The sequence below is a fragment of the Cupressus sempervirens genome, chromosome 3, assembly GCF_028749045.1.
Source record: "Cupressus sempervirens isolate cs-2001-9-10 chromosome 3, ASM2874904v1, whole genome shotgun sequence".
NCBI classification, from domain to species: domain Eukaryota; kingdom Viridiplantae; phylum Streptophyta; class Pinopsida; order Cupressales; family Cupressaceae; genus Cupressus; species Cupressus sempervirens.
The window spans coordinates 372,250,263-372,275,315 of NC_143120.1; the positions used below are offsets into that span (position 1 = coordinate 372,250,263).

Genomic DNA, 25,053 nt, shown 5'->3' on the forward strand with positions numbered 1-25,053 from the left:
TTGGCATCTTCATGATTGCCAGGTTTGCACTATCTTCATAATAATTTTGGTGTGTTTGCCATTGTACAGTCTTGGGCAAAGTGGCCCCACAAATTACATGCTCGGCATTGAACTATCGGCCGGTCGTTTGCATCGTACTAAATTCGACTTCTGCTGCCATTATTATTGTTGCCATTGTTGTTGTTTTGACCTTGTCGATTATTTCTGTATCCTTCCAACGTGGCACCCTCCATACTAGTGTTCCTGCTCCCTCCTGACGTGGAAGCCTCTTGTGTCAGGAACACTTGCTGAGGTCCTCTTGTTTTCATATTGAAGGGGCATTCCTTTGTGGAATGTTCCATGATCTGGCAGATCTTGTAGAATTTGTCCTTCGAACAGGATCCCTTCCTATGGCCTCTCTTGCACTTTGTACACCATAGCTCATTTCCTTTAGTCTCCTTCTGCATGTTTTTAAATTCTTTCATCATCCGGATCATATCCTTTTTGAGGGTTCGGACTTTCTTACTGCCCTTTTCATCATTGGTGCTCTCCTCTTCTGAAGATGCGTCGTCATCTAAATCGGATGAGATACTCTTCTTTTTTGTCTTCTGCTCACTTTCTAAGTTCATTGCTCGATTATATGCTTCAGTATATGACGATGGCGGCACAATCTTCATCTTCTTCCGCAACTTCGGGTGTAGGCCTTCAATGAACCATCTTTTTTGTAGCCCATCTACTGGCTTATTTTCCATTTTATTGATCAAGTTTGCCAAGTTCCTGGCGTAGACTCGAACTATTTCATTCTTCCCTTGTTTCGTGTTGTATATCTCGGCTACGATCTCGTTGTCATTGCGCAATAGTTGAAATTCCGTGATAAACTCTTTTTTAATGTTGTCCCAATTGTTTAACTTTTGAGGGTCTGTATTGGCGAATCAATCAATTGCGACACCTCGTAGGGTGGCCGGAAACTGCCGGACCCATTCATTTGTATCTGTTATGCCATTCGCCCTCCAAATTGTTTCGCATGTTTTACAATGTCGGATTGGATCAGTTGCTCCATCACCATCAAATTTTGACAATTTTTCTTTTGGTCTTGCCATTATTACTGGATGTTGTTTAGGGGCACTGTTTGGTACCGCAACACCAACGTTTTGTACTTAGACACCAATGCTTTGTATTTCGATGCCAACGCTCTGCACTTCGGCACCAACTCTTTGTATCTCGACACCAACATTTTGTATCCTGACACCAACGCTTTGTATTTCGACAGTTGTGCTTTTTGGTGAAGAATGGTCTCCGTTAAGAGAATTTGTCCGTTTTGGCAGTGTACTGCGGACAAAGAGCTCACTCCACACTCGTGCTCCCTTAGCACTCCGAGCTGTGCGAGTTGATTTCCTTCCGTCTGAATTCTCTTCCCTCGGTGAATATAGGTTCAAAAACTCCTCCCTTGCTTCTTCCACCAACTCCACCTGCTATCGAGTCTCCTCCAACAATTCCTCAGCGCTTCTATGTCCGTCGGCAATCTTTTGGAATCTCTCTTTGTGTTCGGCTTGCTGTGCCAAAATTAGATTTCCTTGTGCTGTATGTATTCCATCCTTTTCTTTCAGCTTATTCTTATTCTTGTTCAGCTGATTCAGCATTGGTCTTCATTCCTTTGCCTTTCTAGGTCCATCGAGCAACGGCGCCAAATGTTTGGCGCATAGATCAATGGATTAACGCACACAGACAATACACAAGAACAACAGTATTCCTCTTATTATTCGCATATGCCAAAGATATTACATTATGCTTCTGATGATGATTATAATGATCCTGGAGGGTGAATAAATACTTTTTGAAGAACCTTCCTGAAGGGGTCTATCGGCTACATACAACATGTCGGCTACATAACAAGAACCTTCCCGAAGGGGTCTGTTGGCTACATGCAACATGTCAACTACATAACACGAACTTTCCCGAAGGGGCATTTATCGATGACATACACCCCTTCGACTACACAATGCTTACCGACGACATCAGGGTCGCCCTCTCTCTCCGCCACCCTGTTGCGAGGTGATTTCTAGTTCATGGTGGATAGAAATATCAATGGAGAGGCTTCTTCATTCATAGGGAGCTAGTACTAAAGTTGCTTAAAAATAATTGGCTAAAAGCTAAATATAGGTTAGTTTCATTTAGCTGAGGTGACCATGGAGTTAGAACGACTTCAATCTTTACTAGATTCTGTACATTCACCGACCATGGTGTTTGGTGATCTGAGGATGTCCATGGTCGAGGTTGATAGAGGCAGTGGAGATGAGGATATATCTGTCCACGACACTAGTATTGGCATATTGGTTCGTTTCCACTGGAGGTAGGTTTAGCTGAGTTGGGCGCTGCAACTGAGCATTGTGGTATGTTTGACTTGGAGGGCACAAAGACTAGTGATGTTGTTGTTGATTCTGCACCCTTGGCTATATCATCCTCTGACTTAGCTGATGATCAGTCATAGTTGGTTGTATCACGTTTATAGGATGAGTCTTTGACTGGAATTGGTTCTTTTTATCGGCATTATACTGCAGGATATGTTCATTGGTTTGCTTTTTATCCATGTGTTGAGGAGTTGATGGCAGACAGGTTTGGTCTGGGCTCTCGCTTTTGCTATCTACCGTGTAATGACTATTCACCATCAGCAGTGCATGGGTGTTATGGTTATGAGATAGTGGCCAGTGATCTGCAGAGTTGTGTTAACTGCAATAGATGTACAGTGTGTGGATTCTCTGTATTTGGTGCAGTTTCATGTGGGAGTGGTCACCATTGTAGCAGAGTTGGAGCGTGCATTCCGCATAACACGGTGGGTTGTGTGGATGGTGTTTATTATGTTGACAGTTTGGGTGATCTACTCCACTTGGGGTCTAATATTTCGAGAGTTTGTGCCTCGTGGGTTCTTGACTGTGGTAGTAGTGGATTTGGAGTTCAGTTGCACAGTGGTTCATGATCCATTCATGGATTCCTTTTGGTTATATTTCAGAGGTTGTCGCTGGAGCCTATGTTGACTGACAGTAGTATGGTTCATGACTACATTTGGGATCCAGGTGGATTGCTTGGTTTGTTGTTCGGCCATTGCTTGGGGACAAGCAATTTCAGGAAGGGTGGACTGTAATGTCCCCATTTTGGTTGACATCATTCTGCGTGCTGGATCAGTCTATCACAGACTCTTGTAGACTGGTGGTTGTGATGAGAGAGTCATTTTGGTGTTTATTTGAGGATTGGATGGCTTATTATTCTCTTGGAGATATTATTTTATCATCACTTTTTATACGTGGCCTACATGTTATAATTTTAAGTTGAGATTGCACTTTTTATTTTATAAAGTTATTTAATTATAAAAGTGCATTATAATGGAATTTTATAATGGATGTTTCTAGAAGTTTTTAGTAACTTCTTAGAAAAGGATGCTTCTAGAAGTTTTTAGTAACTTCTTAGAAAAGTAAATAAATAGGGGGCTTGGCCTCTCATTTGGACAGACGGGATTTGGTAACTCAACTACATCCTCTATGAGCATTTGTGGAGCTTGATAGTCTGCAAATATTCAGCATAATCCTTAAGAACGATACCTCTCAAGAGATTGCATAATTGAGGAAGTGAAAGACCTTTTGAAAGGTTGCACTTTGGAAGTGGTATTCAGCCATTTCAAGTTGAGCTTAATTTGTATACTCAAACTACTTGAGGGTTTGAGTTTTTGAAAGCAGTTCGAAAAAATAGATTCGAAAAAGTAGTCCGAAAAAGCAGATCTGAAAAAGCAATCCGAAAAAGCAGTCCAAAAAAGCAATTTGAAAAAGCAATCTGAAAAAGCAATCCGAAAAAGCAGTCCGAAAAAGCAATTCGAAAAAAGCAAAGCGAAAGAGCAGATTCGAAATAGCAAAGCGGAAAGGTAGGATTTGCTTTTATCGGATTGCTTTTTCGGATTGCTTTTTTGAACTGCTTTTTCGGATTGCTTTTTCGGATCTGCTTTTTCGGATCTGCTTTTTCGGATTTGTTTTTTCGGAGTGCTTTCAAAAACTCAAACCCTCAGGTAGTTTGAGTATACAAATTAAGCTCAACTTGAAATGGTTGAATACCACTTCCAAATTGCAACCCTTCAGAAGTTCTTTCATTTCCTCAGTTATGCAATCTCTTGAGAGATATCGTTCTCAAGGATTATGCTGAATATTTGAAGACTATCAAGCTTCATAAATGCTCATAGAAGATGTAGTTGAGTTACCAAATCCCGTCTGTCCAATTGAGAGGCCAAGCCCCCTATTTATTTACTTTACTAAGAAGTTACTAAGAACTTTTAGAAGCATCATTTTCTAAGAAGTTACTAAAAACTTCTAGAAACATCCATTATAAAATTTCATTATAATGCACTTTTATAATTAAATAACTTTATAAAATAAGAAGTGCAATCTCAACTTAAAATTATAACATGTAGGCCGCGTATAAAAAGTGATGATAAAATAATATCTCCAAGAGCATAATATGCCATCCAATCCTCAAATAAACGCCATAATGACTCTCTCATCACAACCACCAGTCTACAAGAGTCCGTGATAGATTGATCCGGCACGCAAAACGATGTCAACCAAAACAGGGACATTACACAACGCACTAGCAGAATTCTAGTTATAGTTGTCATGGTTCACAGATTCTTAGCACCGATCATATTGTGTATAGAATCTGACATCGACTACATCAATGTCTATAGCATGGCATCAAGACGCAAGCATTCCATCTCCTTGAAAAGTCCAAACAGAAATAACCATAGAGGTGAACAACAGAAGTTAAATTCTTCCAAGTTGCCAAATCTGAGTCAAAATTTGTGTCTGCTGAACTCATGATCAGTTGGAGTTTGCAAACACATTCTATTGCATCCATATGATATTTTTTGTATTGTGACATGTTTCAAGTTGAATGCCACTTTTTTTTCCCAATCAAAAGCTCATTGCTTTGTCTCTTTAGTTTTGTTTTGTCATTATTTTTGTATCCTTGTAAAGTCAATGGTTAAACCTTTTAAATATGTTTTAAATGGTGAACAATGCAGGAAAATCAGCAAAGAAAACAAACTGAAAAGTTTTCAAGGCATAAGAATATGCATACCGATGTATGTTGTGCACCTTTCTTATGGAGAACAATTGTTAGATAAAAGTATGCACCACCAATATGGGTACATACCATATAGTGGAGATAATTAATTAATAAAAAATTGAAAATTTGCAGAGGTATGCAAAGGGCATATGCCACTCTGTATAGAAACATCATTGTCATAATTTAGGATGTGAGAGACTTATTACGCTTATTCTAGGGAGTGTAGAAAGGAAGTTTTGAAAAGGAAAACAACAAGATGTTGCAGAAGCATCCTAGCCTTAAAGTTAAAACCCATCCTATATGAACATAAATATATACTTTCCTATGTTTTGTTTTTTTCAGGCGTTTTCCAAGTGTTTTGGTAGTTTTATAATTCATAATACATATTACAGTTTTAGTACAATGATTTCAGGCCACTTAACAATGCTATTGTTTGCTACTGTGTTTGTAGCCAATCATTATAGTGATTCTATGAGAATCATAAACATGTCTCTAAAGTCTCCACCAAGATTCTTTAGAATTTGGGACCGATTTCTTTAAATTGAATTGCAAAAGACATATTTCTATTATACTTAAGACCAATGGGGACTGTGAAAAATGCAATGTCAATTATCTATATAATCTACAAGGATTATATTTGTCCACAATACTTTTTATATTAAATATTGAAGAAGTCACTACATCATAATATCAGAAATCAAAGATTCAAGTATCTTTCTGCTGTGCTTTCATGCCTAAAATAAAAACAGCAACCAAAATTTCAAGTACAAATTGTCCCTTAACAGTTTTACATATGAGGATCCTATATACAAAACATTCCCTTTTCACTAATCAGTAAGAAAAACTGTTAAGCAGCTTAGTAAATATGGACTAGTCCCAAGCAACGATGACATTGTCTTTACATTCAACATCATCTGTATTGACCAGAGGATCTAAAGGAGGCATCTCTACAATAGCTTTGCAGTTTGGAGCATTAGGAACATGATTTTTGCATCTCCTTGTTCTTTTCTGCAATGTTAATATTCTCCTTGTCTATGAATTGCTTCAAAGCCTTTCCTTCCTTTTCATCTAGCATCTCATTGTAGATATTAAAGTAGCGTATGGATTTGATGTCTGGTTTTTATATCAGCATTGCTCCTTTTTGTAATAAGATCATAAATCTTCTTTTTGGGATCTCCAAAACAGCAAAAACCTGAGACATGGTAGAGAGATATGTGAGTTTAATGAAAAACCCAGTAAGATCCCTTTTGGATCCCTGAAAAATCTCTGCATTTCTCTTCTTCCAGACAAATCACAGGACTTTGTTGGAAAAGATAGACTAAAATCTATTAAGATTTTCATCAAAAACATTTACAAATCCAACAAGTACCTCAATCCAGGAAAAATTTGAAGGTTTATTCCAAGAAACAGGTCTACCAAAGAAAGAAGACCAAATCAACAATGCAAACTTATGTTAAAAAAGATGTGTTTATGGTTTTAGGGTAATGTCCCCATTTTTGCCAGCATTGGAGTTTCAGGAATTAGCCTATTATTGTGATCCTCTGAGGCAGTGGCTTGGCTTGGAAGGGTCTTGTCTTCTCCACAATTCAGTAAGCTACATCTTCGTTTGGCTTAGATTGGACTTCGTTTGGACTTAGTTTTGTGTACTTACTATTTTTGGTAAGTTGGGTGTTGATTGATATGGACCCTTCCTATTTTTGGAAAGTGCATCTGGTCACATGCATAAATAATAGGTGTGGCTCTTATTTCAATCGACATATTTAAATGATGAGTATTTTGGGAGTTATTATATTTTGAGTGGCCAAATTATTATTAATTTATTAAATGACTTATTGCAAAGTTATAATGTAACTTTATGATTCACTTGAGAGTTGAGTTATCATTGGAAAGAGCCATTTATTAATTAGTTAAGCCAAGTGAAAGAATCTAATGGAAGCTTCTAATTAATGTTGTGTGGTGAAGCTTTTTGAGTGAAGTTACATTTTGGCAACAAAAAGGGCATCTAAAGGTTATAAATACAAGCCCATTCGTTGAGAAAAGCATGCTTGAATATTTATTTGCTTTTGTTTCCTTTGTGGCTCTTCTGAAATTCTGATTTTCAAATCCTTTGCTGAGGTATAAGGGTTTGATTTGAGGTTTTTGCTCCATTGCTGAAGTATAGTGGACATTGGTTTCTTGTAAATTCTGCTGAGATTTTCATGGTGGCATCTCGTACTGTATGTCATGTGGCTGTGGAGTGATTGTTGTTTGGAATAATTCAATGTCTTCTCTTATTGTATTGACTGTGGCTGAGAGGGCAGATCTAACTGCGAGAGTTTGGTAAGATTTCTGGGTTCGTGAGGATTATTTGCAGCTGAACTGGTCTAGCCGTCTAGTTAAGAGTGGGTTATTATTGTGCTTGATTGAATACTGCTACAGGCCAGAATTCTTAATCATAGTGTTTGGGACGCTGCTGCTAACTCATGCTCCTATGCGGCTTGGGCGTTTGGCGTTTGGACCTGCTTAACCCATTGCTCATGCACAACAGCCCTACTGTGGTTTCTCCTTGCTGCTAGTGGCCAATTGCTGAAGGTGCCAGTTTGACATCTCATGCTAGAGGTCATTTCTAGTGTCACAAGTGTGTGCTGCAATCAGAAATGACTGTTTGTGCAGGCCTTTGGAGGCTTTACAACTCAAGTTCCCACCAGTTCCTCTGTTGGCATTTTGCAAACTTTTTTAGAATTATTATTGTATCTCTGTCTTGATTTATAACAATAAATGATTGTTGAATATTAATTTGAAAGGAGAATTCAGATTTCCTAAGCATTGGCATGTGTTAGTATATGTTATTTATTATCATTTCAGTATTTGAAATACATATAATTTCAAAATTGAGAAACATCATTAGAGGTATCTCAGAACACAATTTGCAACGCACAATCTCAAAACATTTAGACTGAAATAGGAGCAGCAGTTAAAGATTTTGCAGTACAAGTGTCTGATGAAATGTCAAACAACTGATTAGCAAAGAATATTAGTGTTTGTCAAGGTTATGACTGGCCAGGGTCTTTACAGGACATGACACAAAGAACATTCAAGGGGTAAGTTGATACAGGTTGTCACCAACAACAAATCTCTTTAACAAAAGGATCTATTTGAAACACAGCTTTTTAGGTTTGCTGGGTTGGTGCCACACAAAGTGAAGGATGAAATGCCATTTGGAGTTCGGCCAATCAATGCACCAGTTCCCTTTCAAAGCATTAAGAATAGTATGCTCCTCTTTAACCACATTATATATCTTTTTAGTAGAAATTTCCATAAAAGAAGATCCATCTTTCCATTTAATCCTATTAAACATATCAGCATTAGAGACCAGCTTGCTAGGATAAAAGGGGCCCACAACTTCATTGATTAGAGTACAGGTCTTTTTATTGGAAACTAGAAAATCAAACTTATTCCCCAGTTCACCCCATGTCCCTAACCTATTGTTAATCAAGATATCTCCAATTACAACGAAGCCCTTGTCACACCAATGTTTAGCAGAGCAATTTTGGGTAAGAGAAAGGGGATTCTCATTCAACTGAATTCCTCACCATAAGGATCTATCAATGACAAAGAAACATGGAGGGCCATCAACAACACCTTTGAAGCATAAGAGCTTTCTCACCTTGGAGCATGCCTTCCAGAGTTAAGCAAACACATTTGAACCAAAAACTATAATCTCAAAATCCCCAAATATGATATTAGAAAAGGACAGTTCTTTCCATCTTTTCCCTTTTCTACTGGTAGATCTGACAATATTGTTTCTAATGAGTAGTTTCTTAGATTCATTACCAGTGAAAACTTTTAAGTGTCCATTTTGAAGCAAGAAACATACCACGAGTTCTCAGATCCTACATACCCAAGCCACCTGAAGATTTGGGCATTTAACATTAGTTCCACTTCATATTCATGTCTTTTTCTATTACCTTTGCTATCAAACCAAAGGAAATCCCTTATAATTCTATCAAGTTTCTCAGCTTGATAACCTTCAAAGATCCACGCAGAAGAAAATAGATAGAATGTTATGGTAAAAGTTTTTGAACTATTTGTGCTCTTCTAGCTAGAGTTAAAAGAAGAGTTTTCTATGTTTGGTGCTTCTTCTCAATTTCAGAATAGATCCAATTCCAGAGGTCTTTTGTAGAAGGGGACACTGCAAAGGGTATGCCCAAATGTGTGACAATTGAGTTAGGCCCAACCCAGCTCTAACCCTTTTCGTTTAGCCAACTTGGTCCAAAATCATTCCAACCTAATACAGTGGATTTATGTGGAGCAACTTTGGCACATGAGGCTAAACAAGAATTCTAACTTGATTGGCATATTATCAGAAATCTTCTCATTGATTTCTAAAAATAAGGCTATATCATCTGCAAACTGCATATTGAGTAGTTCATCCTGATTAGGGAGAGTGATTCCATTTAGGGGAGGACCAAGCGTTGGGGATCTTATAATGTAAAACAAAGCATCAATAGCCAAGACATACAATGAAGGAGAAGTAGGGAAGCTCTGCCTGATTGATCTTTGTAGATTGATAGGATTAGATAGCTCCCCATCAATATCAATAATACTAGAGGAGTCTTTGAATAAAATCTTAATCCAATTACAGAAGTACGAAGGGACAATTAACACAAAAGACTATTCAATCCGATAAAAAGCCTTTTTAAAATCAAGGACAATAATAGCAGAGTCTTGCCCAACCTCTTTAGCCCATGCAATGCCTCCCAATTGGTGATCAAGTTTTCAAGAGAATATCTACTTTTAATAAATCCAATTTATGTATTAGAGACCACTTCATTAAGAAGTCCTGAGATTATTTTGGCTAGCAAGTTGGCTATGATTTTGTATGAGAGATTAAGAAGGGTGATAAGCCTCCAATTTCCACCCTGAGATTTATCCTCCATGGGGATTAACTTAATAATCCCTCTATTAATTTGCTCTCCCAATGACCCCTTATCATAAGCCTCATTATACAAGTTTAGAAGATCATAACATATCCAATCTATATTCTTCTTATAGAATTCAGTTGGAAGACGATCGATTCCAGGTGATTTGTCATTGGCTATATTTCCAATAGAAGCCTTAATTTCTGCAGTAGAGATTTCTTTACTCAATGCTATTCTCCGGTTTTCTCAAACTTTAGATGGAATTAGCTTCAAAAAGTTTCTAAGGGCACCCTTATTTTGTTCATCATGCTTAGAGATAAATAACTTATAACAATATTTCATAAAATTATTCTTGATTTCGTAAAGATTATTAGTAATTCCCAACTCACCTTCTATTTCTTCTACCAGTTCCCTTTTTTGTTTAGATTTGATTAAATTAAAAGACTAATTTGAACCTTTGTCTCCTTAATGAATCTTGTTAGCTTTGGCTTGCACATTTTCCCTTCAAATTTGTAGTTTAGGAGTTTTCTAAGTTCCATTTTAGTACTAGAAAAACCTTTCAAAATTTTGTTGTCATCTCTTTGGATTTGTAGTCTCTTTTCTAATTTATTAAGATTTGATTGAAGACCCGAATCTTCCATATTCCTATCTTTGGCCTTCTTCTTTCCAACAATTTGAATTATGTCTCTCTGGGCTTAGTAATGATATTCCTAAGCTTAATGTAGCTTTTACCTTTATTGCAGATCTTAAAAATACAAGTATCCATTTGAATAGCTTTGGAGGTGTCTTGATCATTGAGAAGGGAGATATTCAACTTAGATGGTCCTCTTTGTCTATCAGATGAATTGGAGCTAGCCACGCTATCTATATTAGCAGTGAAGTCGATAGGGGAATGGTTAAAAATAGAAGTTGGGGTAACATGGACAGGAGAGAAACCATTAATAGAGGAGAAGGAGAAACAAAGGAGTCAACATATACTTTGTCAAGTCTACAAAAAACAGTATTCTTCTCAGCTTGATTATTTGTCCATGTGTACCAAATATCAGAGAAGAATTTATTTCTTTTCTAGGTAATCTTAATCCCTCCACATTTATCTTCTCTTGTCTCTATCATATTAAAATCTCTAGCAAAAATCCAGCCAGCCTTCAGAAGAGACATGGCTGGCCAATCCTAAACAGAGGCTCTCTCATTGTAATCATTAGATGCATATATATTACATATACCACAGATCTTACCATGAAAGTTAAGGGTTAGCCATATGGCCCTATTACAAGGGGATGAATCATGAGTTAAAATATTTTCTTCCCATTTAGGGTTAATTAAGATAGAAACTCCACCTTTTCCTTTCTCATGAGCAAAAAAATAGTGTTTGGCTTGGCTCCAAATTAATTTCATGATAGTGAAGGAGTGATATCCAATAACCTTAATTTCTTGCAAAAAGATAAAATGTATGCTCTGTAGTTTATTCTTCCACTCTCTAACAACATATCTCCTATCTGGCATCTCTAGGGCCCTCATATTCCAGCTTGCAAATTTCAACATTATCATTTTTTGTGGGTTTTTGAATGCCACATTGTCTATTAAAGCATTCAGGGACTTCCGGTCTCTTGCCTCTGTTGTTCATACTTTTGCTTTTAGATATGGAATTTTTGTCAACCATCTTTCTTTTTTTCTTTGGACCTACCATTATGAATCCCTCATTATTAGAGTTATCAATATTTGTAATGACATTTCTATTTTCAATTTGATCATCCATTTATTCTTGATCATTGTTAACCATTGCTCTTTGTCATTACTTTTCTTAGTATTTAGGTCATCCAAGTTACTGTCTCTCTCTACAAAAAACAAACCCTTGGTAAGGCTATTATACTCTAAAGATGCAGAGCAAGGCTGATCACAAGATTTTCTACTTTTGTCTTCTCTATCATTTGATAGACTCAAGGGCAAGTTGTTTAGCATTTTTCCTAATTGGTGGTTCAACTTCATCACCAAGGGAGGAATCTTGACCTAGGTTAGTGGACTTGGGATGAACGAGGGTGGTATTAATAGGAATGACCTCATAGTCTTCTTTGAACATAGGGTTCGAAAGAGAGATGAAAGAAAGTTAGAAAGTAAAGTCCACAAGATAAGTTAAAGGAGGGGGGGGGGGGGGGGGTGGATGGATTAGCTATGCAATTAAAACAACTCCCAATATTATTATTAATTCTGAAACATGTAAACAATAGATGCAACAACCATAGAAAGATAACCATACACAATAACACCAGATTTGTTAACTAGGGAAACCTTGATCAGAGGGAAAACCTCGGTAGGGATGGCACCCACAAGATGATGTACTTATATAAATGTTACTTGTGAAATGATGGACCCTGTTAGGAGTCAGTGAAATACATTTGTTACATATGATTCTCTGTTAGGATACTTTGAATCCTTGTTAGGAGATTCCAACCCTATTAGGAGTCGAAAGTAAGATAGAAGGAAGGACCCATTATCCAAATAGCTTCAGTATTATCCTCACTGAATAATACAAGTGTACATCAACAATTGTCCAACAACAACTTCTTTGCCAAATACAGTTTCTTGTAAGGTCATCGTGCCTCAACTGCACCAATAATTTCTCTAATACAAAAGATATTTGCATGTATGCTCGCACAATATATAAGATTATATAATCTACACTGGATACTGATCCACAAGGAAATGACCTCTCCTTTATACCAAGTCTTGAAACAAATTATTTAGTCGGCCTTGAGGCTTTCCCATTTTACAATAATAATATAGGCCCAAACTTAAGATATTACATACACGTTACATTACAACATTACATCTTTTTCACAGTTACAAGCAATCTTTTGGCTCACAGTCATCATAACTTTCCACTCATTGATCATCAGATTATGCATGATTAAACTCTTGACATTTTCAACATGTCTTAAACCTCTGTCTAAGCTCGGTCAACCAAATTCCATCTTTGTCAGGAGATAAAATCCAAACATCAATACTCACATTCCACAAATGTTGTTTGAAAGTTGCCTTTGCTAAATCCATCATATCTCTATCCAGTGTTCATATTTCTGTATGCGCTCTTGACTATAGCATCTGGACATACTCTAGAACATAATCGAATGTGCGCATAATTTGATCTTCAATCCTTGAATTGCGTGAAGCCAAACTCTTTCTACTACTTTGCCGGTCTTTGCAAAATAACCAATATTTTAAGATCAATGACAATTTTGTCATGAATGCATCACACAATGTCTAAAACATATCTTGAACGTTGCTAGGATACTCCCCTATAGGAATACCATCAACATTTATGCCAACAATCTCTCCCTTTGGTATTGATGGAAATATAGATGAAAAACATCTAAGTTCCATGAATACCAAATATATCTCTTCCGCATTTGCTCCCCCATTCATGCTGTCCATGAATGTCAACTGTACTGTAACCATCATGCACAACGAAGGTGTTAATCTCCCTCATACATCAACATCTTTTCAAATCCTCTTCATCAATCAACATGAGTATCTCCCTTAAGCATATCTCTATCCCATTCCTCATAGGATGTATTAGGTATACTCTACTCATCTCTCTCTCAAAGGATAAGCTCCCCTGAATCGTCTTCCTCCATTGACACCAATCAATAAACAAGGATATTTTCCATGTGCTACTTTCTCCAGACATACATGTCAAAAGATGTTTCATGTATTACTCTCCCTCATAAGATATCTTCAAACATTTATATCAAAGGATCTTTTTCATGTACTAATCTCTCTCCCATTGACATCAATGACAAAGGTATCATTATGTCAGTTCTCTAAATAAGATATGCAATAAGCTCAAGTGTCCAAAGTCACTATTAAATAGCAGTGACTTTGGACACTTGATACTCCCCCATAGAGGAAGCATCAAGTATCTAGTCTAGATAAAAGAAATAGTGCTTTGCTACCACTAGATTGATGCAATATCTGCATGAACTATTCAAAAGTAGGATGGGGCATAACCCCAAGCATACCTCTCAACTACTTATGTGTCTTGCACCAAAGGTTTTGTAAATATGTCTACTATCTGCTTCTTTGTGCTAACATACTGCAATTTGATCTCTTTCTTTGCAACTTTCTCTTTTGAAAAGTGATATTTAATAGATATACGGTTTGTCTTTGAATGTAACACTGGATTCTTTGACATAGTTAGTGTACTTGTGTTATCACAATGTATGATAATAGGCTTTGTAAATTCAATCCCAATGTCTGTCAATATTTGTTTCATCTAAATAATCTAATTACAACTGTTTGCTACTGCTACATACTCTGCTCCTGCTATACTTCGTGAAATACAATCATGTTTCTTGCTTAGCTAAGAAACCAATCTTCCTCCCAAGAAAAGTGCTCCACTAGTGGAGCTCTTTCCATCATCTACACTTCTTGCCCAATCCGCATCACTATATGCACGTAAGGTAATGATTTGACCTGTCATATCATAATAATTAGGTGCGCCCTTTAAAGATCTGAAAATTCTTTTGACTGCTGTATAATGGATCTTTTTAGGATTTGCCTGAAATCTTGCCATAGTTCCAACTGAACTAACTATATTTGGTCTAGTGTGTGTCAGATATTGTAGTTCACTAGTCATAGATGTATACTTTTTTTGCTCAAGAGTAGGGAATTCATCTTTGGTAGACAATTTGCATCCAGTTATCATATATATTGTAACAGGTTTACAACTTTCCAAACTATTTCTCTTCAATAAGCCTTTAAGATACTTAGCTTATGATATGAAAATGCCATCTTTGTTCTGTACAAGTTGCAATCCCAAGAAGTACTTCAACTCACCAATCATACTCATCTCCAATTCCTTCTAATTCTTCCAAGAATACCTTGCTTCATCATTTCCTCCAAAAATAATATCATCCACAAATACCTCAATAATGAATAAGCCACTGTCATTCTTTCTCAAATACAAATTACTATCACCATTACCATTTACAAATCCCAAACTTGTCAAATACTTATCCAATCTTGCATGCCAGGCTAGGTGCTTGTTTTAGTCCCTACAATGTCTTCAACTTACAAACCATGTCTTCTTTATTTGTCAAAGGAAAACCATCAGGTTGCTCAATATGTGCCTCTTCTTCAAGTGCTCCATTTAGAAAAGCTTATTTGACATCCATTTGATAAACTTTAAAGTTCTTGTTAGTTGCATATGCAAAAAACATTCTTACTGCTTCTAGTTTAGCAACAAGTGCAAATGTTTCTTCAAAGTCAATTCCTTCTTATTGTGAATAACCTTTACATGCCAATATTGCTTTGTTTCTTACAACTTCACCTTGTCCATTCATCTTGTTTCTGAATATCTATTTAGTTCCAATAATAGTCTTATTCTTAGGTCTAGGAACCAATTCCCATGTTTTGTTCTTCCTAATCTATTGTAGTTCTTCTATCATAGTGTTTATCCAATAGTCATCTATACAAGCTTCATTAACATTCTCAGGTTCAACTAGAAAAATTAAATGTAGTTCTTTTTGTACATTGTTTCTTGTCGTAACTCCTCTGTCTTTTCTTCCAACGATCTATTTAGTAGGGTGGTTCTTTATCAGATTTGTGTTAGGTGTCACCGCTTCAATCCTGATTTCAGCTCTAGGTTCAGATCTAGATTCTTCTCTTTGTTCTTTTCTCTGTACTTCTCTTTGAATTTTATTCTGCAAGTTAGTGTCAGTCTCATAAAATAATTCCTGCTCAACATTTTCTTTGTTAGTCCTTGGATTAGTCTCTTCATCATAATTATAATCAAGTATCGTTTCTTGAATCCTATACTTTTCATCAACTCTCACATTGTGTGAGTTTGAAACTTGTTTCATGGTTTTCAAGTGTAAAAGTTCTTTGAATATCCCTGATTTGAACTTTAGGTGCATCACCAAAGGTTTATTTTCATTTTCCATCATCTTTCTAACCCTTTCCCTTAGAAAGTTTGTAAGTTTTAGTGAAACATCTGATAGGAATTGGCCTAGAAACTGGAGGTCTCACTTCAATTGCATGTCCCACATAGAAGTGATTTCCATGTTATACCAAAATTATTGAACTCATTCAGTTCAGTAGCGGGTGCAAATTCTGGTACCTAACAGTTCCAAAGTCAAAATTAGGCCAATCCGAGATGTAGTGAAATTCACTAAAACTAGATATTTCCAAAAATAGTAAGTTCATTAAAGCACTCAAAATTTCACTAGCAAGCCCTTTGAAAGATGGCAATTCCATTTCATACGTGACCAAATTCAGTATTCCCCAAGAAACTTTCTTTTTCAGACCCAAAGACAAATGGCACCCAATTACCAATGTATTTCAAGGGCTGCGAGACAACACTTTCCACAAAATGACGTGTCTTATTCAGTGAAGAGGGCATCTGCATTTGTGATGGGGTAGCGTATGAAAAGATCATAACACATTGTGTAATCCATGGTTTGAAAGCTTTTATTATTTCGAAAAGTCAATGTTTTCAAATACGGATAAAAAATAGAGTATAAAAAATATGGATAGACTTGTTTTCTTGTGTGGAAGTTCATAAAAGAAAGCATCTTATACATTTTTTATCATGGGAAGATTGAATTAATTGCATCATTAGAAAATATATCATTTAAGGACAGAATAAATTCCTCGGATGTCTACTGATAATTGTTCCATCATGCGAGTGATATAAGCAAAACCAGTTTTTCATTGTGTGAGTGAGATAAGGAAAACCATACTTTCAATCATTTACGCAAGGAGTTTATGCTATCTTTAAATTGTTAGAAAATTTGGATTAGAAATAACCATTTTCGGAGAACAAGTTTTTCTTATAGGTTGGTTTGATTCTCTCTTCATGTTGCCAACGATCTATAATGTGTACCATACGTGCAGGTTACAAAAGAATCCTTTGGAGAAGATGGCTATTTCAGGACCGGTGATACAGTAAAGATAGATGAGGATGGATTCTTTGTCATTTTGGGGCGTATGTGAACTTCTTTTCACAAAAAAATTACTTTTGTTTTGTGGCTATTTTATATATTTCATGAATGTAATTTTTTTTCCAAAATTTAGCTAACAAATTTCTATATTATGGTATGTGACATGGGGTAATTACAATACAAAGCTAAAAACTTGACCACATCATCAAAAGCTAGTAAGAAAAATTGGAAACGAAGCATATATGAAAAGCAAAACTGCTTGAAATCTCTACTGAGCTTTTTAAAACTGTTTTGATAGTTATCATTTACAATGCTTGTGTGTAATGTACACCCTTGTTTTTGTTTAATGTTTAGAAGAGTTTATAGAAGTAGGCGGAGATGCAGAAGTTGTATTTCACAATAGATATATTTTTCAATGAAGCAAGAACTAAAATAGTACTCTAAATACAATTTTCATGAGTTACCACAATCAGAAATACACTGAAAGTACAATAATCAAAACTAAAGATATCCAGATGATGATTTCACGTTAAAATGATAGATTGAATGTACTCAGAAGATGAGTTAAAAAGTATTGATTCTGCACCAGTAGCCAGTAAATTGGAAACCCTATATTCAGGATTCACACTCTAGAGAAATGCTTCTAATGATCAAGTCTGATTTATTTTTAACAATGCAGACCTGGGTGCCTGAATCAATCACCAAACTCCAAAACCCTAGCTGCCCTCTCTCCAGACTCCATGCCCTTATATCTAGTTGTATGGCCAACAATAGAACATGTGCGGCCAACCAATAGAATGGATAATCATCAAACAGAACCAGTGGTATCCTCCAAATACATCTCCATGATAAATCTTTGCCCCTCTATGTTCTGAAAATGGAGAAAGAATTTTGAAATGTTCAACAATAAAGCCCAGCTGTTATCTCCATGTTAAATCACCAGTGAATCCTCCATAGTGGCTCTCTCGGCAATTTAGATGACATTCCTTGCATGGGTTTTTGTCCTGACAAAGCCACAAGATAAACAAGTTCAACAAGAAAATCCGTTCTCAAAATATCATATCCAAGCATACATATGTGAACTAAAAGTTTGTCTTTCACAGGCCTACCAAAATCCCACTCTCAGCAAAGAGAATTTTTAATTTAATAAAAAATTCCTTGTCTCCCCAAAGTTGGTGCCCACCCCAATAAGACACTATTAAATATTTTTCACTTTGCACTCTTAATTTTTAACTTGGGCAGCGATATAATCAAATATTTAAATAATTCAATAACAATAAAGTAAAATATTTAGCTTTATAACTTATTCATTATTTAAATTAAATACGTTAGACCATTATTTGATTTAAAGTAACACTTCCAGCATTATCTAAAGCAAAATAGTTGTTACTGCTGTTGTATTCCGATAAAGATGAATTCAAATAATGGTCTTAAGGCTATTGAACCACCTCTCAACTCATGGAGCTCAGTTATAAAAGGTCCTAACGAGTAAAATGCGGACTCCCACCTCCATAAAATACAACCTTACCTACCAGCAATCTATGACATTGCTATACCTCTTTCGTATAACTCTATAATGATGTAATAGCGTGGAGAATTTGGAAATTTTTATTTAATACCTTGAGAAACACCTTTAAGTATTCTAGTTTGGAGCCAGTCAATGACTACTCGAAATTTCAAGAAAGCAGTACATCACTGTTGTGAGATTGAGGTTGAGTTAATCAGAGCAGCTGCATCAATGTGATGGTACTCTCCTAAAGTTTATGTTGAATCCAGCAATCCTCTGGAAATGAAAAGTTGGTGAACATCAGATAATCTTATATGATTATGGTGAAGGGTTTGAGATCAACAAATGGGATTCCTCTAAGGAGCTGGTACAGCATTGGATTAATGAGTTACAGAAAATAGTCCTTATTGGGTGACCATCAAAACCTTACCAGTCCAATGGATTTTCAGACTAACTACAATTTGTGTAGATGGTATTGCAAACCTTGGAATCTGGGAATTACCTTGGTAAACAAACATCATGGTAGAAGATTGTTTCATTTTGTGATAAGAATTAATATACTTTGTAAGGTCAATGATGACAATATGAAGCAAAGAGCATTCTACCAGCTTAATTCTGATCCTGGTATTGAACTAAATATATAAGAATGCTTGTGGGTGAGCATCTTTAAGGAGGGGAGGTTGTGATGCCCCCATATAAGCTAGCAAACATCTATAATATAAAGGACAGCAGTCAAAATAGATTCCTTAATCAATAAGAAGCAGCAACTCTGAAGATAATTATATAGTTATTAGACAGTGATATAAAGCAGTATAAATAGTTATAAAGCAAAGTCAGCAGTCGAAGGGGATAAGGATTATGAGCAGAAAATCAGATAAAAACTTATAATGTACAGTGATATAAATAATGCAGCACTAAGGAAGCATCATCAAGACAAGATGATGGAAGGAACTATGATATATACTAAAAATGTGATATTGACCTAGCAATGATCAATATCATAATATTAATTCTATGCAGATAAATACATATTGTAGAAGATATTCATGCATCAATCATTTAAGGAGGCAAATGCATGTCAATATAATCATCTCGTCGCATGCAAAAGCAATATGCATAGTAATCCTTATTATTGTCGCTGGGAAAGAAGGATTAATTAGACTTTATCAGACTGATGTCATCATCATATCAAAGTCGCCCATCAAATATTGTTGATTTGGGGAGAAAGATTAAGTATATAGACAATCAAAACATATTATCTAGCACCTCACCATGGAAGTTAAAATTAATAATGAAATAAAACAACTAATAATAATCGATTATTAGTAAAAAGGCAATTAGTCATTGAAGTCGGTTTGAATAAATCATGGAATTATCGGTTAAGGGATAACAATAACCATTAGTATGAAAGTTATGATGTATATTGAAGAGATGCGATCTGTTGTTGAGAGACGTGGTTAGGGTAAAGACATGTCTCTTGGACATTTGAGAGATGCAACCATTTGCTTGCAAGATATCTTATATAGATTGAATCATATTCTCCAACATCAATTTAGAAACATTTATCTCTTATTCATATCTTTGATTGGATCTTCTCATAGATCATTAGTCTTTTAGCTTAATACAGTTCCATAATTTTGAAAGTGATCATCAGAGACAACACCATTGTTGCAAGTGCAAATTGACAAAATTTTTCATGTCCCCTCTTTTAGCTTAGTCTAGCAGAGACATGTGAGCCAGCTTATTATGGGGTCTTATAGGCTGATAGGGTTGGATAGAGACCCAATATGGTTATTCAATGTTGGGGACTTGATGTTCTGGCAGTTATTGATCAGTTGGGTGACATTCCTTTTTTTCAGGAGGTAGTTCCTACTTTTTAGGAGGTATGATCTTGCCCAAGGTTGGGTCTCCATGAGATTACTCTTTGGGTTAAGTTTCAGAAGGATAGGGCTTGCTGCCTAAATTTTAGGAGCATCCCTAGATTTTAGGGATGAGTCTGCTAGTGGCCTTGATTTCCGATTTCAGTCACAGACAGGTGACAGGATGATTTTATGGTTTGTGATGATAGTTGGGCGTTTTGTGGCTATTTGGGTTATATTTTTAATATTTTCTAAGTTAGCATTTAATAATTATATAAGGCTAAGTTATTAGCCATTTTGGAGTAATAAGGGGTTTTTTGGCCTCATTTGGATGCGCATCCTATGGTGTTATAGCGGGTTGGAAAGGTCTCGAAATTCTCTAAATCTTTCTCTTTGGTCTCAGGGCAATTCAGTGAATAGATTTCTGTTTATGAGAAAAAAATGTCATTTTCTAGTAACATGACCACTTTAAAATAAGAAATTATAACACTTTCACTACCCAATGCCACTTGGAGACACTTAGGGTTTGATTTGCAATTGAGAGGGGTTATAAGGAGATAGAAGCTTCATTCTAAGATCATCTTTTGCATATTTGACAACTTGTTATGAATTTTCTCTGAATGGGCGATTTCTAGTTTGGGACGCAAACCCTAGGTTAGTGATTGGCTGGGACGTAGCCCTCAGCAATCTTTGGCACCGAATTTCTTAGGCATTGTGCATGGTGATTAAGGACAGAGGCATCAATTCTCATTTGGGTTTCAGCGTGGCATATCCTCTTTTCAGTTGGGGCATGGTTCATTGCAGCCTGTGGGATGCCATTTGCAGTAGATACACCACGTGGTGTATAAAGTATTGCTTGCCTTCACCTCCAAATGTATGCTGAATTCAGGAACAATCTTCACCTTCTAGTTTGACATCAAATTTGTATGTGAGCTTTGGGAAATGCATTGGATTTATTGCTTGGCTCTATAATTCAGACAAATCTGCCTGGTATGGTTTGCAATTATTCTGATTTTTACTGAATACTTATTTATTTCAGTGTTGTTTCATGGTTGCTGTTCCCTATTCCTTTCTATGTTATAAAACCATTAAAAAAAAAACAAACCTTTCTGCATTTCTGTTTAGTTTTGCAAGAAAACATAAATAAATAGGAAAACAGATTTAAAAATATAAAATTAAAACAGATCAGCAGAAGAGATCCATTGGGGATCTTTCAAAATCAGAAACAGCATCATCATTATTGTTGCAAGAGCATATCTACAAATCAGAGATAGAAACTTATCACTATACAGGATATCACCCTTCCATCCCATCATCTCACCTCTTGTTGCACATTCATATTGATATATCATGTATCATAGCATATTCAAGATTGCACAATCATATCAACATATCAGACACAGAAAATATTACTATAAGCAATAAGTGGAAATTGATTGCATATATTGAAGGATTAATAACAAACACTTTATAGCAGCATTACTATTATCAAGGAGGTCCATTGCATACTTTACATCATTGTATCAAGGAAGAGCAAAGATCTTTAATATCTGTAGATTGAAATATCTTGCTTTGCATAAACCTGAAAGCCATATCAGATACAACAGTGATATTATATCCAAGCCTTACATTGTCAATTGCAGATTATAAATATCAACACAATTTTAGTATTGTCTGTATGTATGGACTTAATCACCTTGAATATTTCCAATTGTCATATTAGAGACAGCAGTGATATAGTTATTAATTATATACATGAACATTCATAAGTAGTATCATAAATCACCATTCTTGGTGATTAAAGACTTCAAGGAAAGAAATCTTGCAATTGAATTTACAAGTTAATTGTCCCAGTTTCACAAGTTATCATAAAGGGGACATTACACGGTGAAACAATGAAACAATTGACACTGATACTCAACTTGCATAATACCAAGATTTTCCCAATTGTGTACACTACTAGGGGATCATGGCCGATATCCAAGTCTCTCACCAATTCCTCCTCTCTACCCATAGATGTACTGTTGGACCGTATTCACTGAGTCACAAGGATTTGGCCGGCCTAGGCATACAAAAATCTCCTCCTAATCACCCGATGATGACCCCTCTACTCCAATTGGTTGTGAAATTGCCTAAGTTGGTCCAAGTGTTGGTTTTGGCAATGGTCCTTCTAGTAGTATCCCCTGGTCTCATAGTTGCTCCTAACTAGCTACCTTTTGTGATAAGTGCACCCCAACATCATCTCTCATTACAATAGCATCTAGAAGTAATTCAGGAGACTCAACTGGCATGGAATTCGGTATATCTTGTAACCATGTATCAATAGTCTCATGAATATTTGTAGGTTTCTTAGTTTGCATGGTAGGAACAACTTGTAATGTTGGTGACGAAGAATCTACCAATGGCACCACTAATACTTCTGCAATTGTTGATTGGTCAACAGGTAAGGTCACCGCTACCTCCCACTCTACAACTGGTTGGACTGCTAGTGATGGTACCACTGGTAATGCTTCTGGCAGAGCTTCCACTGGGCCTATTGGCACCTCTAGTGGTGTCACTAGCGGTTCTACTAACGAAGCTTCCAAGGATGCTGTCAATGGACATGGAAAAGATATTAGAACCACTACAATGGTGTGCTACTAGAATCCTATAGGAAACTTCCACCCCATCATCACTATCTGAGCCTACCACAATCACCACTGATACTTCCTTATCACTATTACTAGTAGAAGACAACTTTATAACCTCACTATTTCTTTCTATCTCCAGCTGCCTCAAACTCTTTCTTGGAAGGTCCTTGCTCACCTACAGATATCTGGAAATTCAAGTGGAGTCCAATAAAATATAGTTGGCCATGAAGGATCAATACAACTAGCAGGCCTTACAATGTAAACTTAGAATTTCTTGAATCCGCTTGGAGCGTACATGTACCCAATTGTAGACTTTGTCCATTCTTAGCCCAATTATCCATATTGCAATTTTTGAAGCCTAACTTTCCCTCATAAGTCTACTTTTGATTAAATCCATAACACACCTCCACTTGGCTGTAGGAATAAAAGTTTACCCCTCTACTTCATTGCCCTCAGACCACCCTATACTACGGGCATTGTGTTCAAACCTCTATTTGATATATTGAGGTACACTACAAAGTTTTTTTTCACAATACAAGTCATTGTCTACAATCTTGTCATTAGTATTCCCAAATATTACTTGATTTATACTTGTCATCTAGGTGTCTTTTTCTTTTGGGCAGATGATATAGTCAATGTATAATACCTATCGATATGTTTGATATATTGGTTATCTAGCAATGTATTAATTGTTTGTATTAAGCTGATCTTTACCTTCAGGTAATTATAAGTGTTGGTTGGTTGACAATTATTATAATTGGCAACCATCAAGTCCTAATATGTTGTGTATCGTCAAGTAAGGTAATATGGTATAGTTAGATGAGTTGTAATCCTTGGCTGGCCATCTCTAGTCTTCTACTCTATAATAAATTCATGAGTGAATAAAGATATATTTTACTCCTATGTTTAGTATTCTTTGTCATCTTTATTCTTGTTTCATGTATGTATATCAGATATAGCAATAAACCGATAGCATCAGACAAAATTTTGCTCCTTAAATCTCCCTGCAGTTCTCTAACCATCCTCATAGTGAAAACATCAGTTACTCTTCTGATTTTTTAAAAACTTTTCTCTAGTTGCAAATATGAGTTGTATTTGTTGACTTGGATATCACTCTTATACCCTTTGCGTATCTAAGACCAAGCAATGGTCTTTTACTGAGTAAGGCATAGAATAAATACGACCACATGTAAAAGGATTTTGTGAAAGCAAAACTTGTAATAATTGAGTGAAGCCTACGACTGATAATGCTTTCCCAATTTATATATTGCTCACTGGCACGAATAATTTGCACAAAGGAGTACATCCATTCATCAAAATCATGGACAATTAGATTGGCTCACAACCTGCAAAGTAAGATAATAATATTTGCTGTCTCCTCTAAAGTGAGATTCATGGATGGCATTTGGTGGTTATCCTTTACTCTTTTTAGGTACCTCAAACCACTCCTTGACAATGATGTTGCTGTAGTGGGCCTTCTTTGTTATTTGAGGCCAACATAGCAAATCACAATTTGCAAACACTTCTCTCTTTAGGATTCAGAAACAGTTGCTTATAGTGGCTCGGTCAAGAGTTATCAACACTAGCAATTGTTTTTTATTTTTCTTATTTGTAGGACATATTGATTAATGCATTCAAATAGGTCGGTGCATCACACTACTATTGGAAAAGTCGCAAATTCAAGTAAGCTTCTTACAACCACCCTTTAGGTAATTGGTTGTCGGTCTGGGCAGTCAATTCTTTCCCAAAAGTATTTCTATATGTAATGTCCTCAGTACTAGGGTTAACTTGGGACAAGTAATGCCTGCAAAATAAGTGTTAGAATTTAAACAATAATAAGTCTAACTATACTATTATACCCTCCATCCTAACCCCAACCTTAAAGATGTCTCCACATTGGAATTACTAACACTCATGAGGATCTCTTAGGTCCTTAATGATATAATATCAGTTTTGGTACCATCCTCAGTTATTTCTTGGTCCTCTATGGAGTGCTTCCTTTAAGGTCTTTCCTGGAAGAGATATAATCTTTTGTGGGCCCTTATCAGATATGCATATGTTACCTTAAGTGAAATATTTCAGCCTTAAAAAATATCATCCCCACTTATGTCGGTCACATGGAGACTAATCTCACAT

General features: G+C 36.1%; 1 protein-coding gene across 2 annotated transcripts in view; it reads left to right on the forward strand.

The window, feature by feature from the left end:
• Window positions 1-25,053, forward strand: part of AAE13 (AMP-dependent synthetase and ligase family protein) — a 220,873-nt gene that overhangs the window by 179,244 nt on the left and 16,576 nt on the right. For both annotated transcript variants that reach the window (XM_089819847.1, XM_089819848.1), the window contains exon 13: window positions 16,875-16,965. In XM_089819847.1, the coding sequence (XP_089675973.1) occupies window positions 16,875-16,965 (91 nt within the window). The remainder of the gene's footprint in view (window positions 1-16,874; window positions 16,966-25,053) is intronic.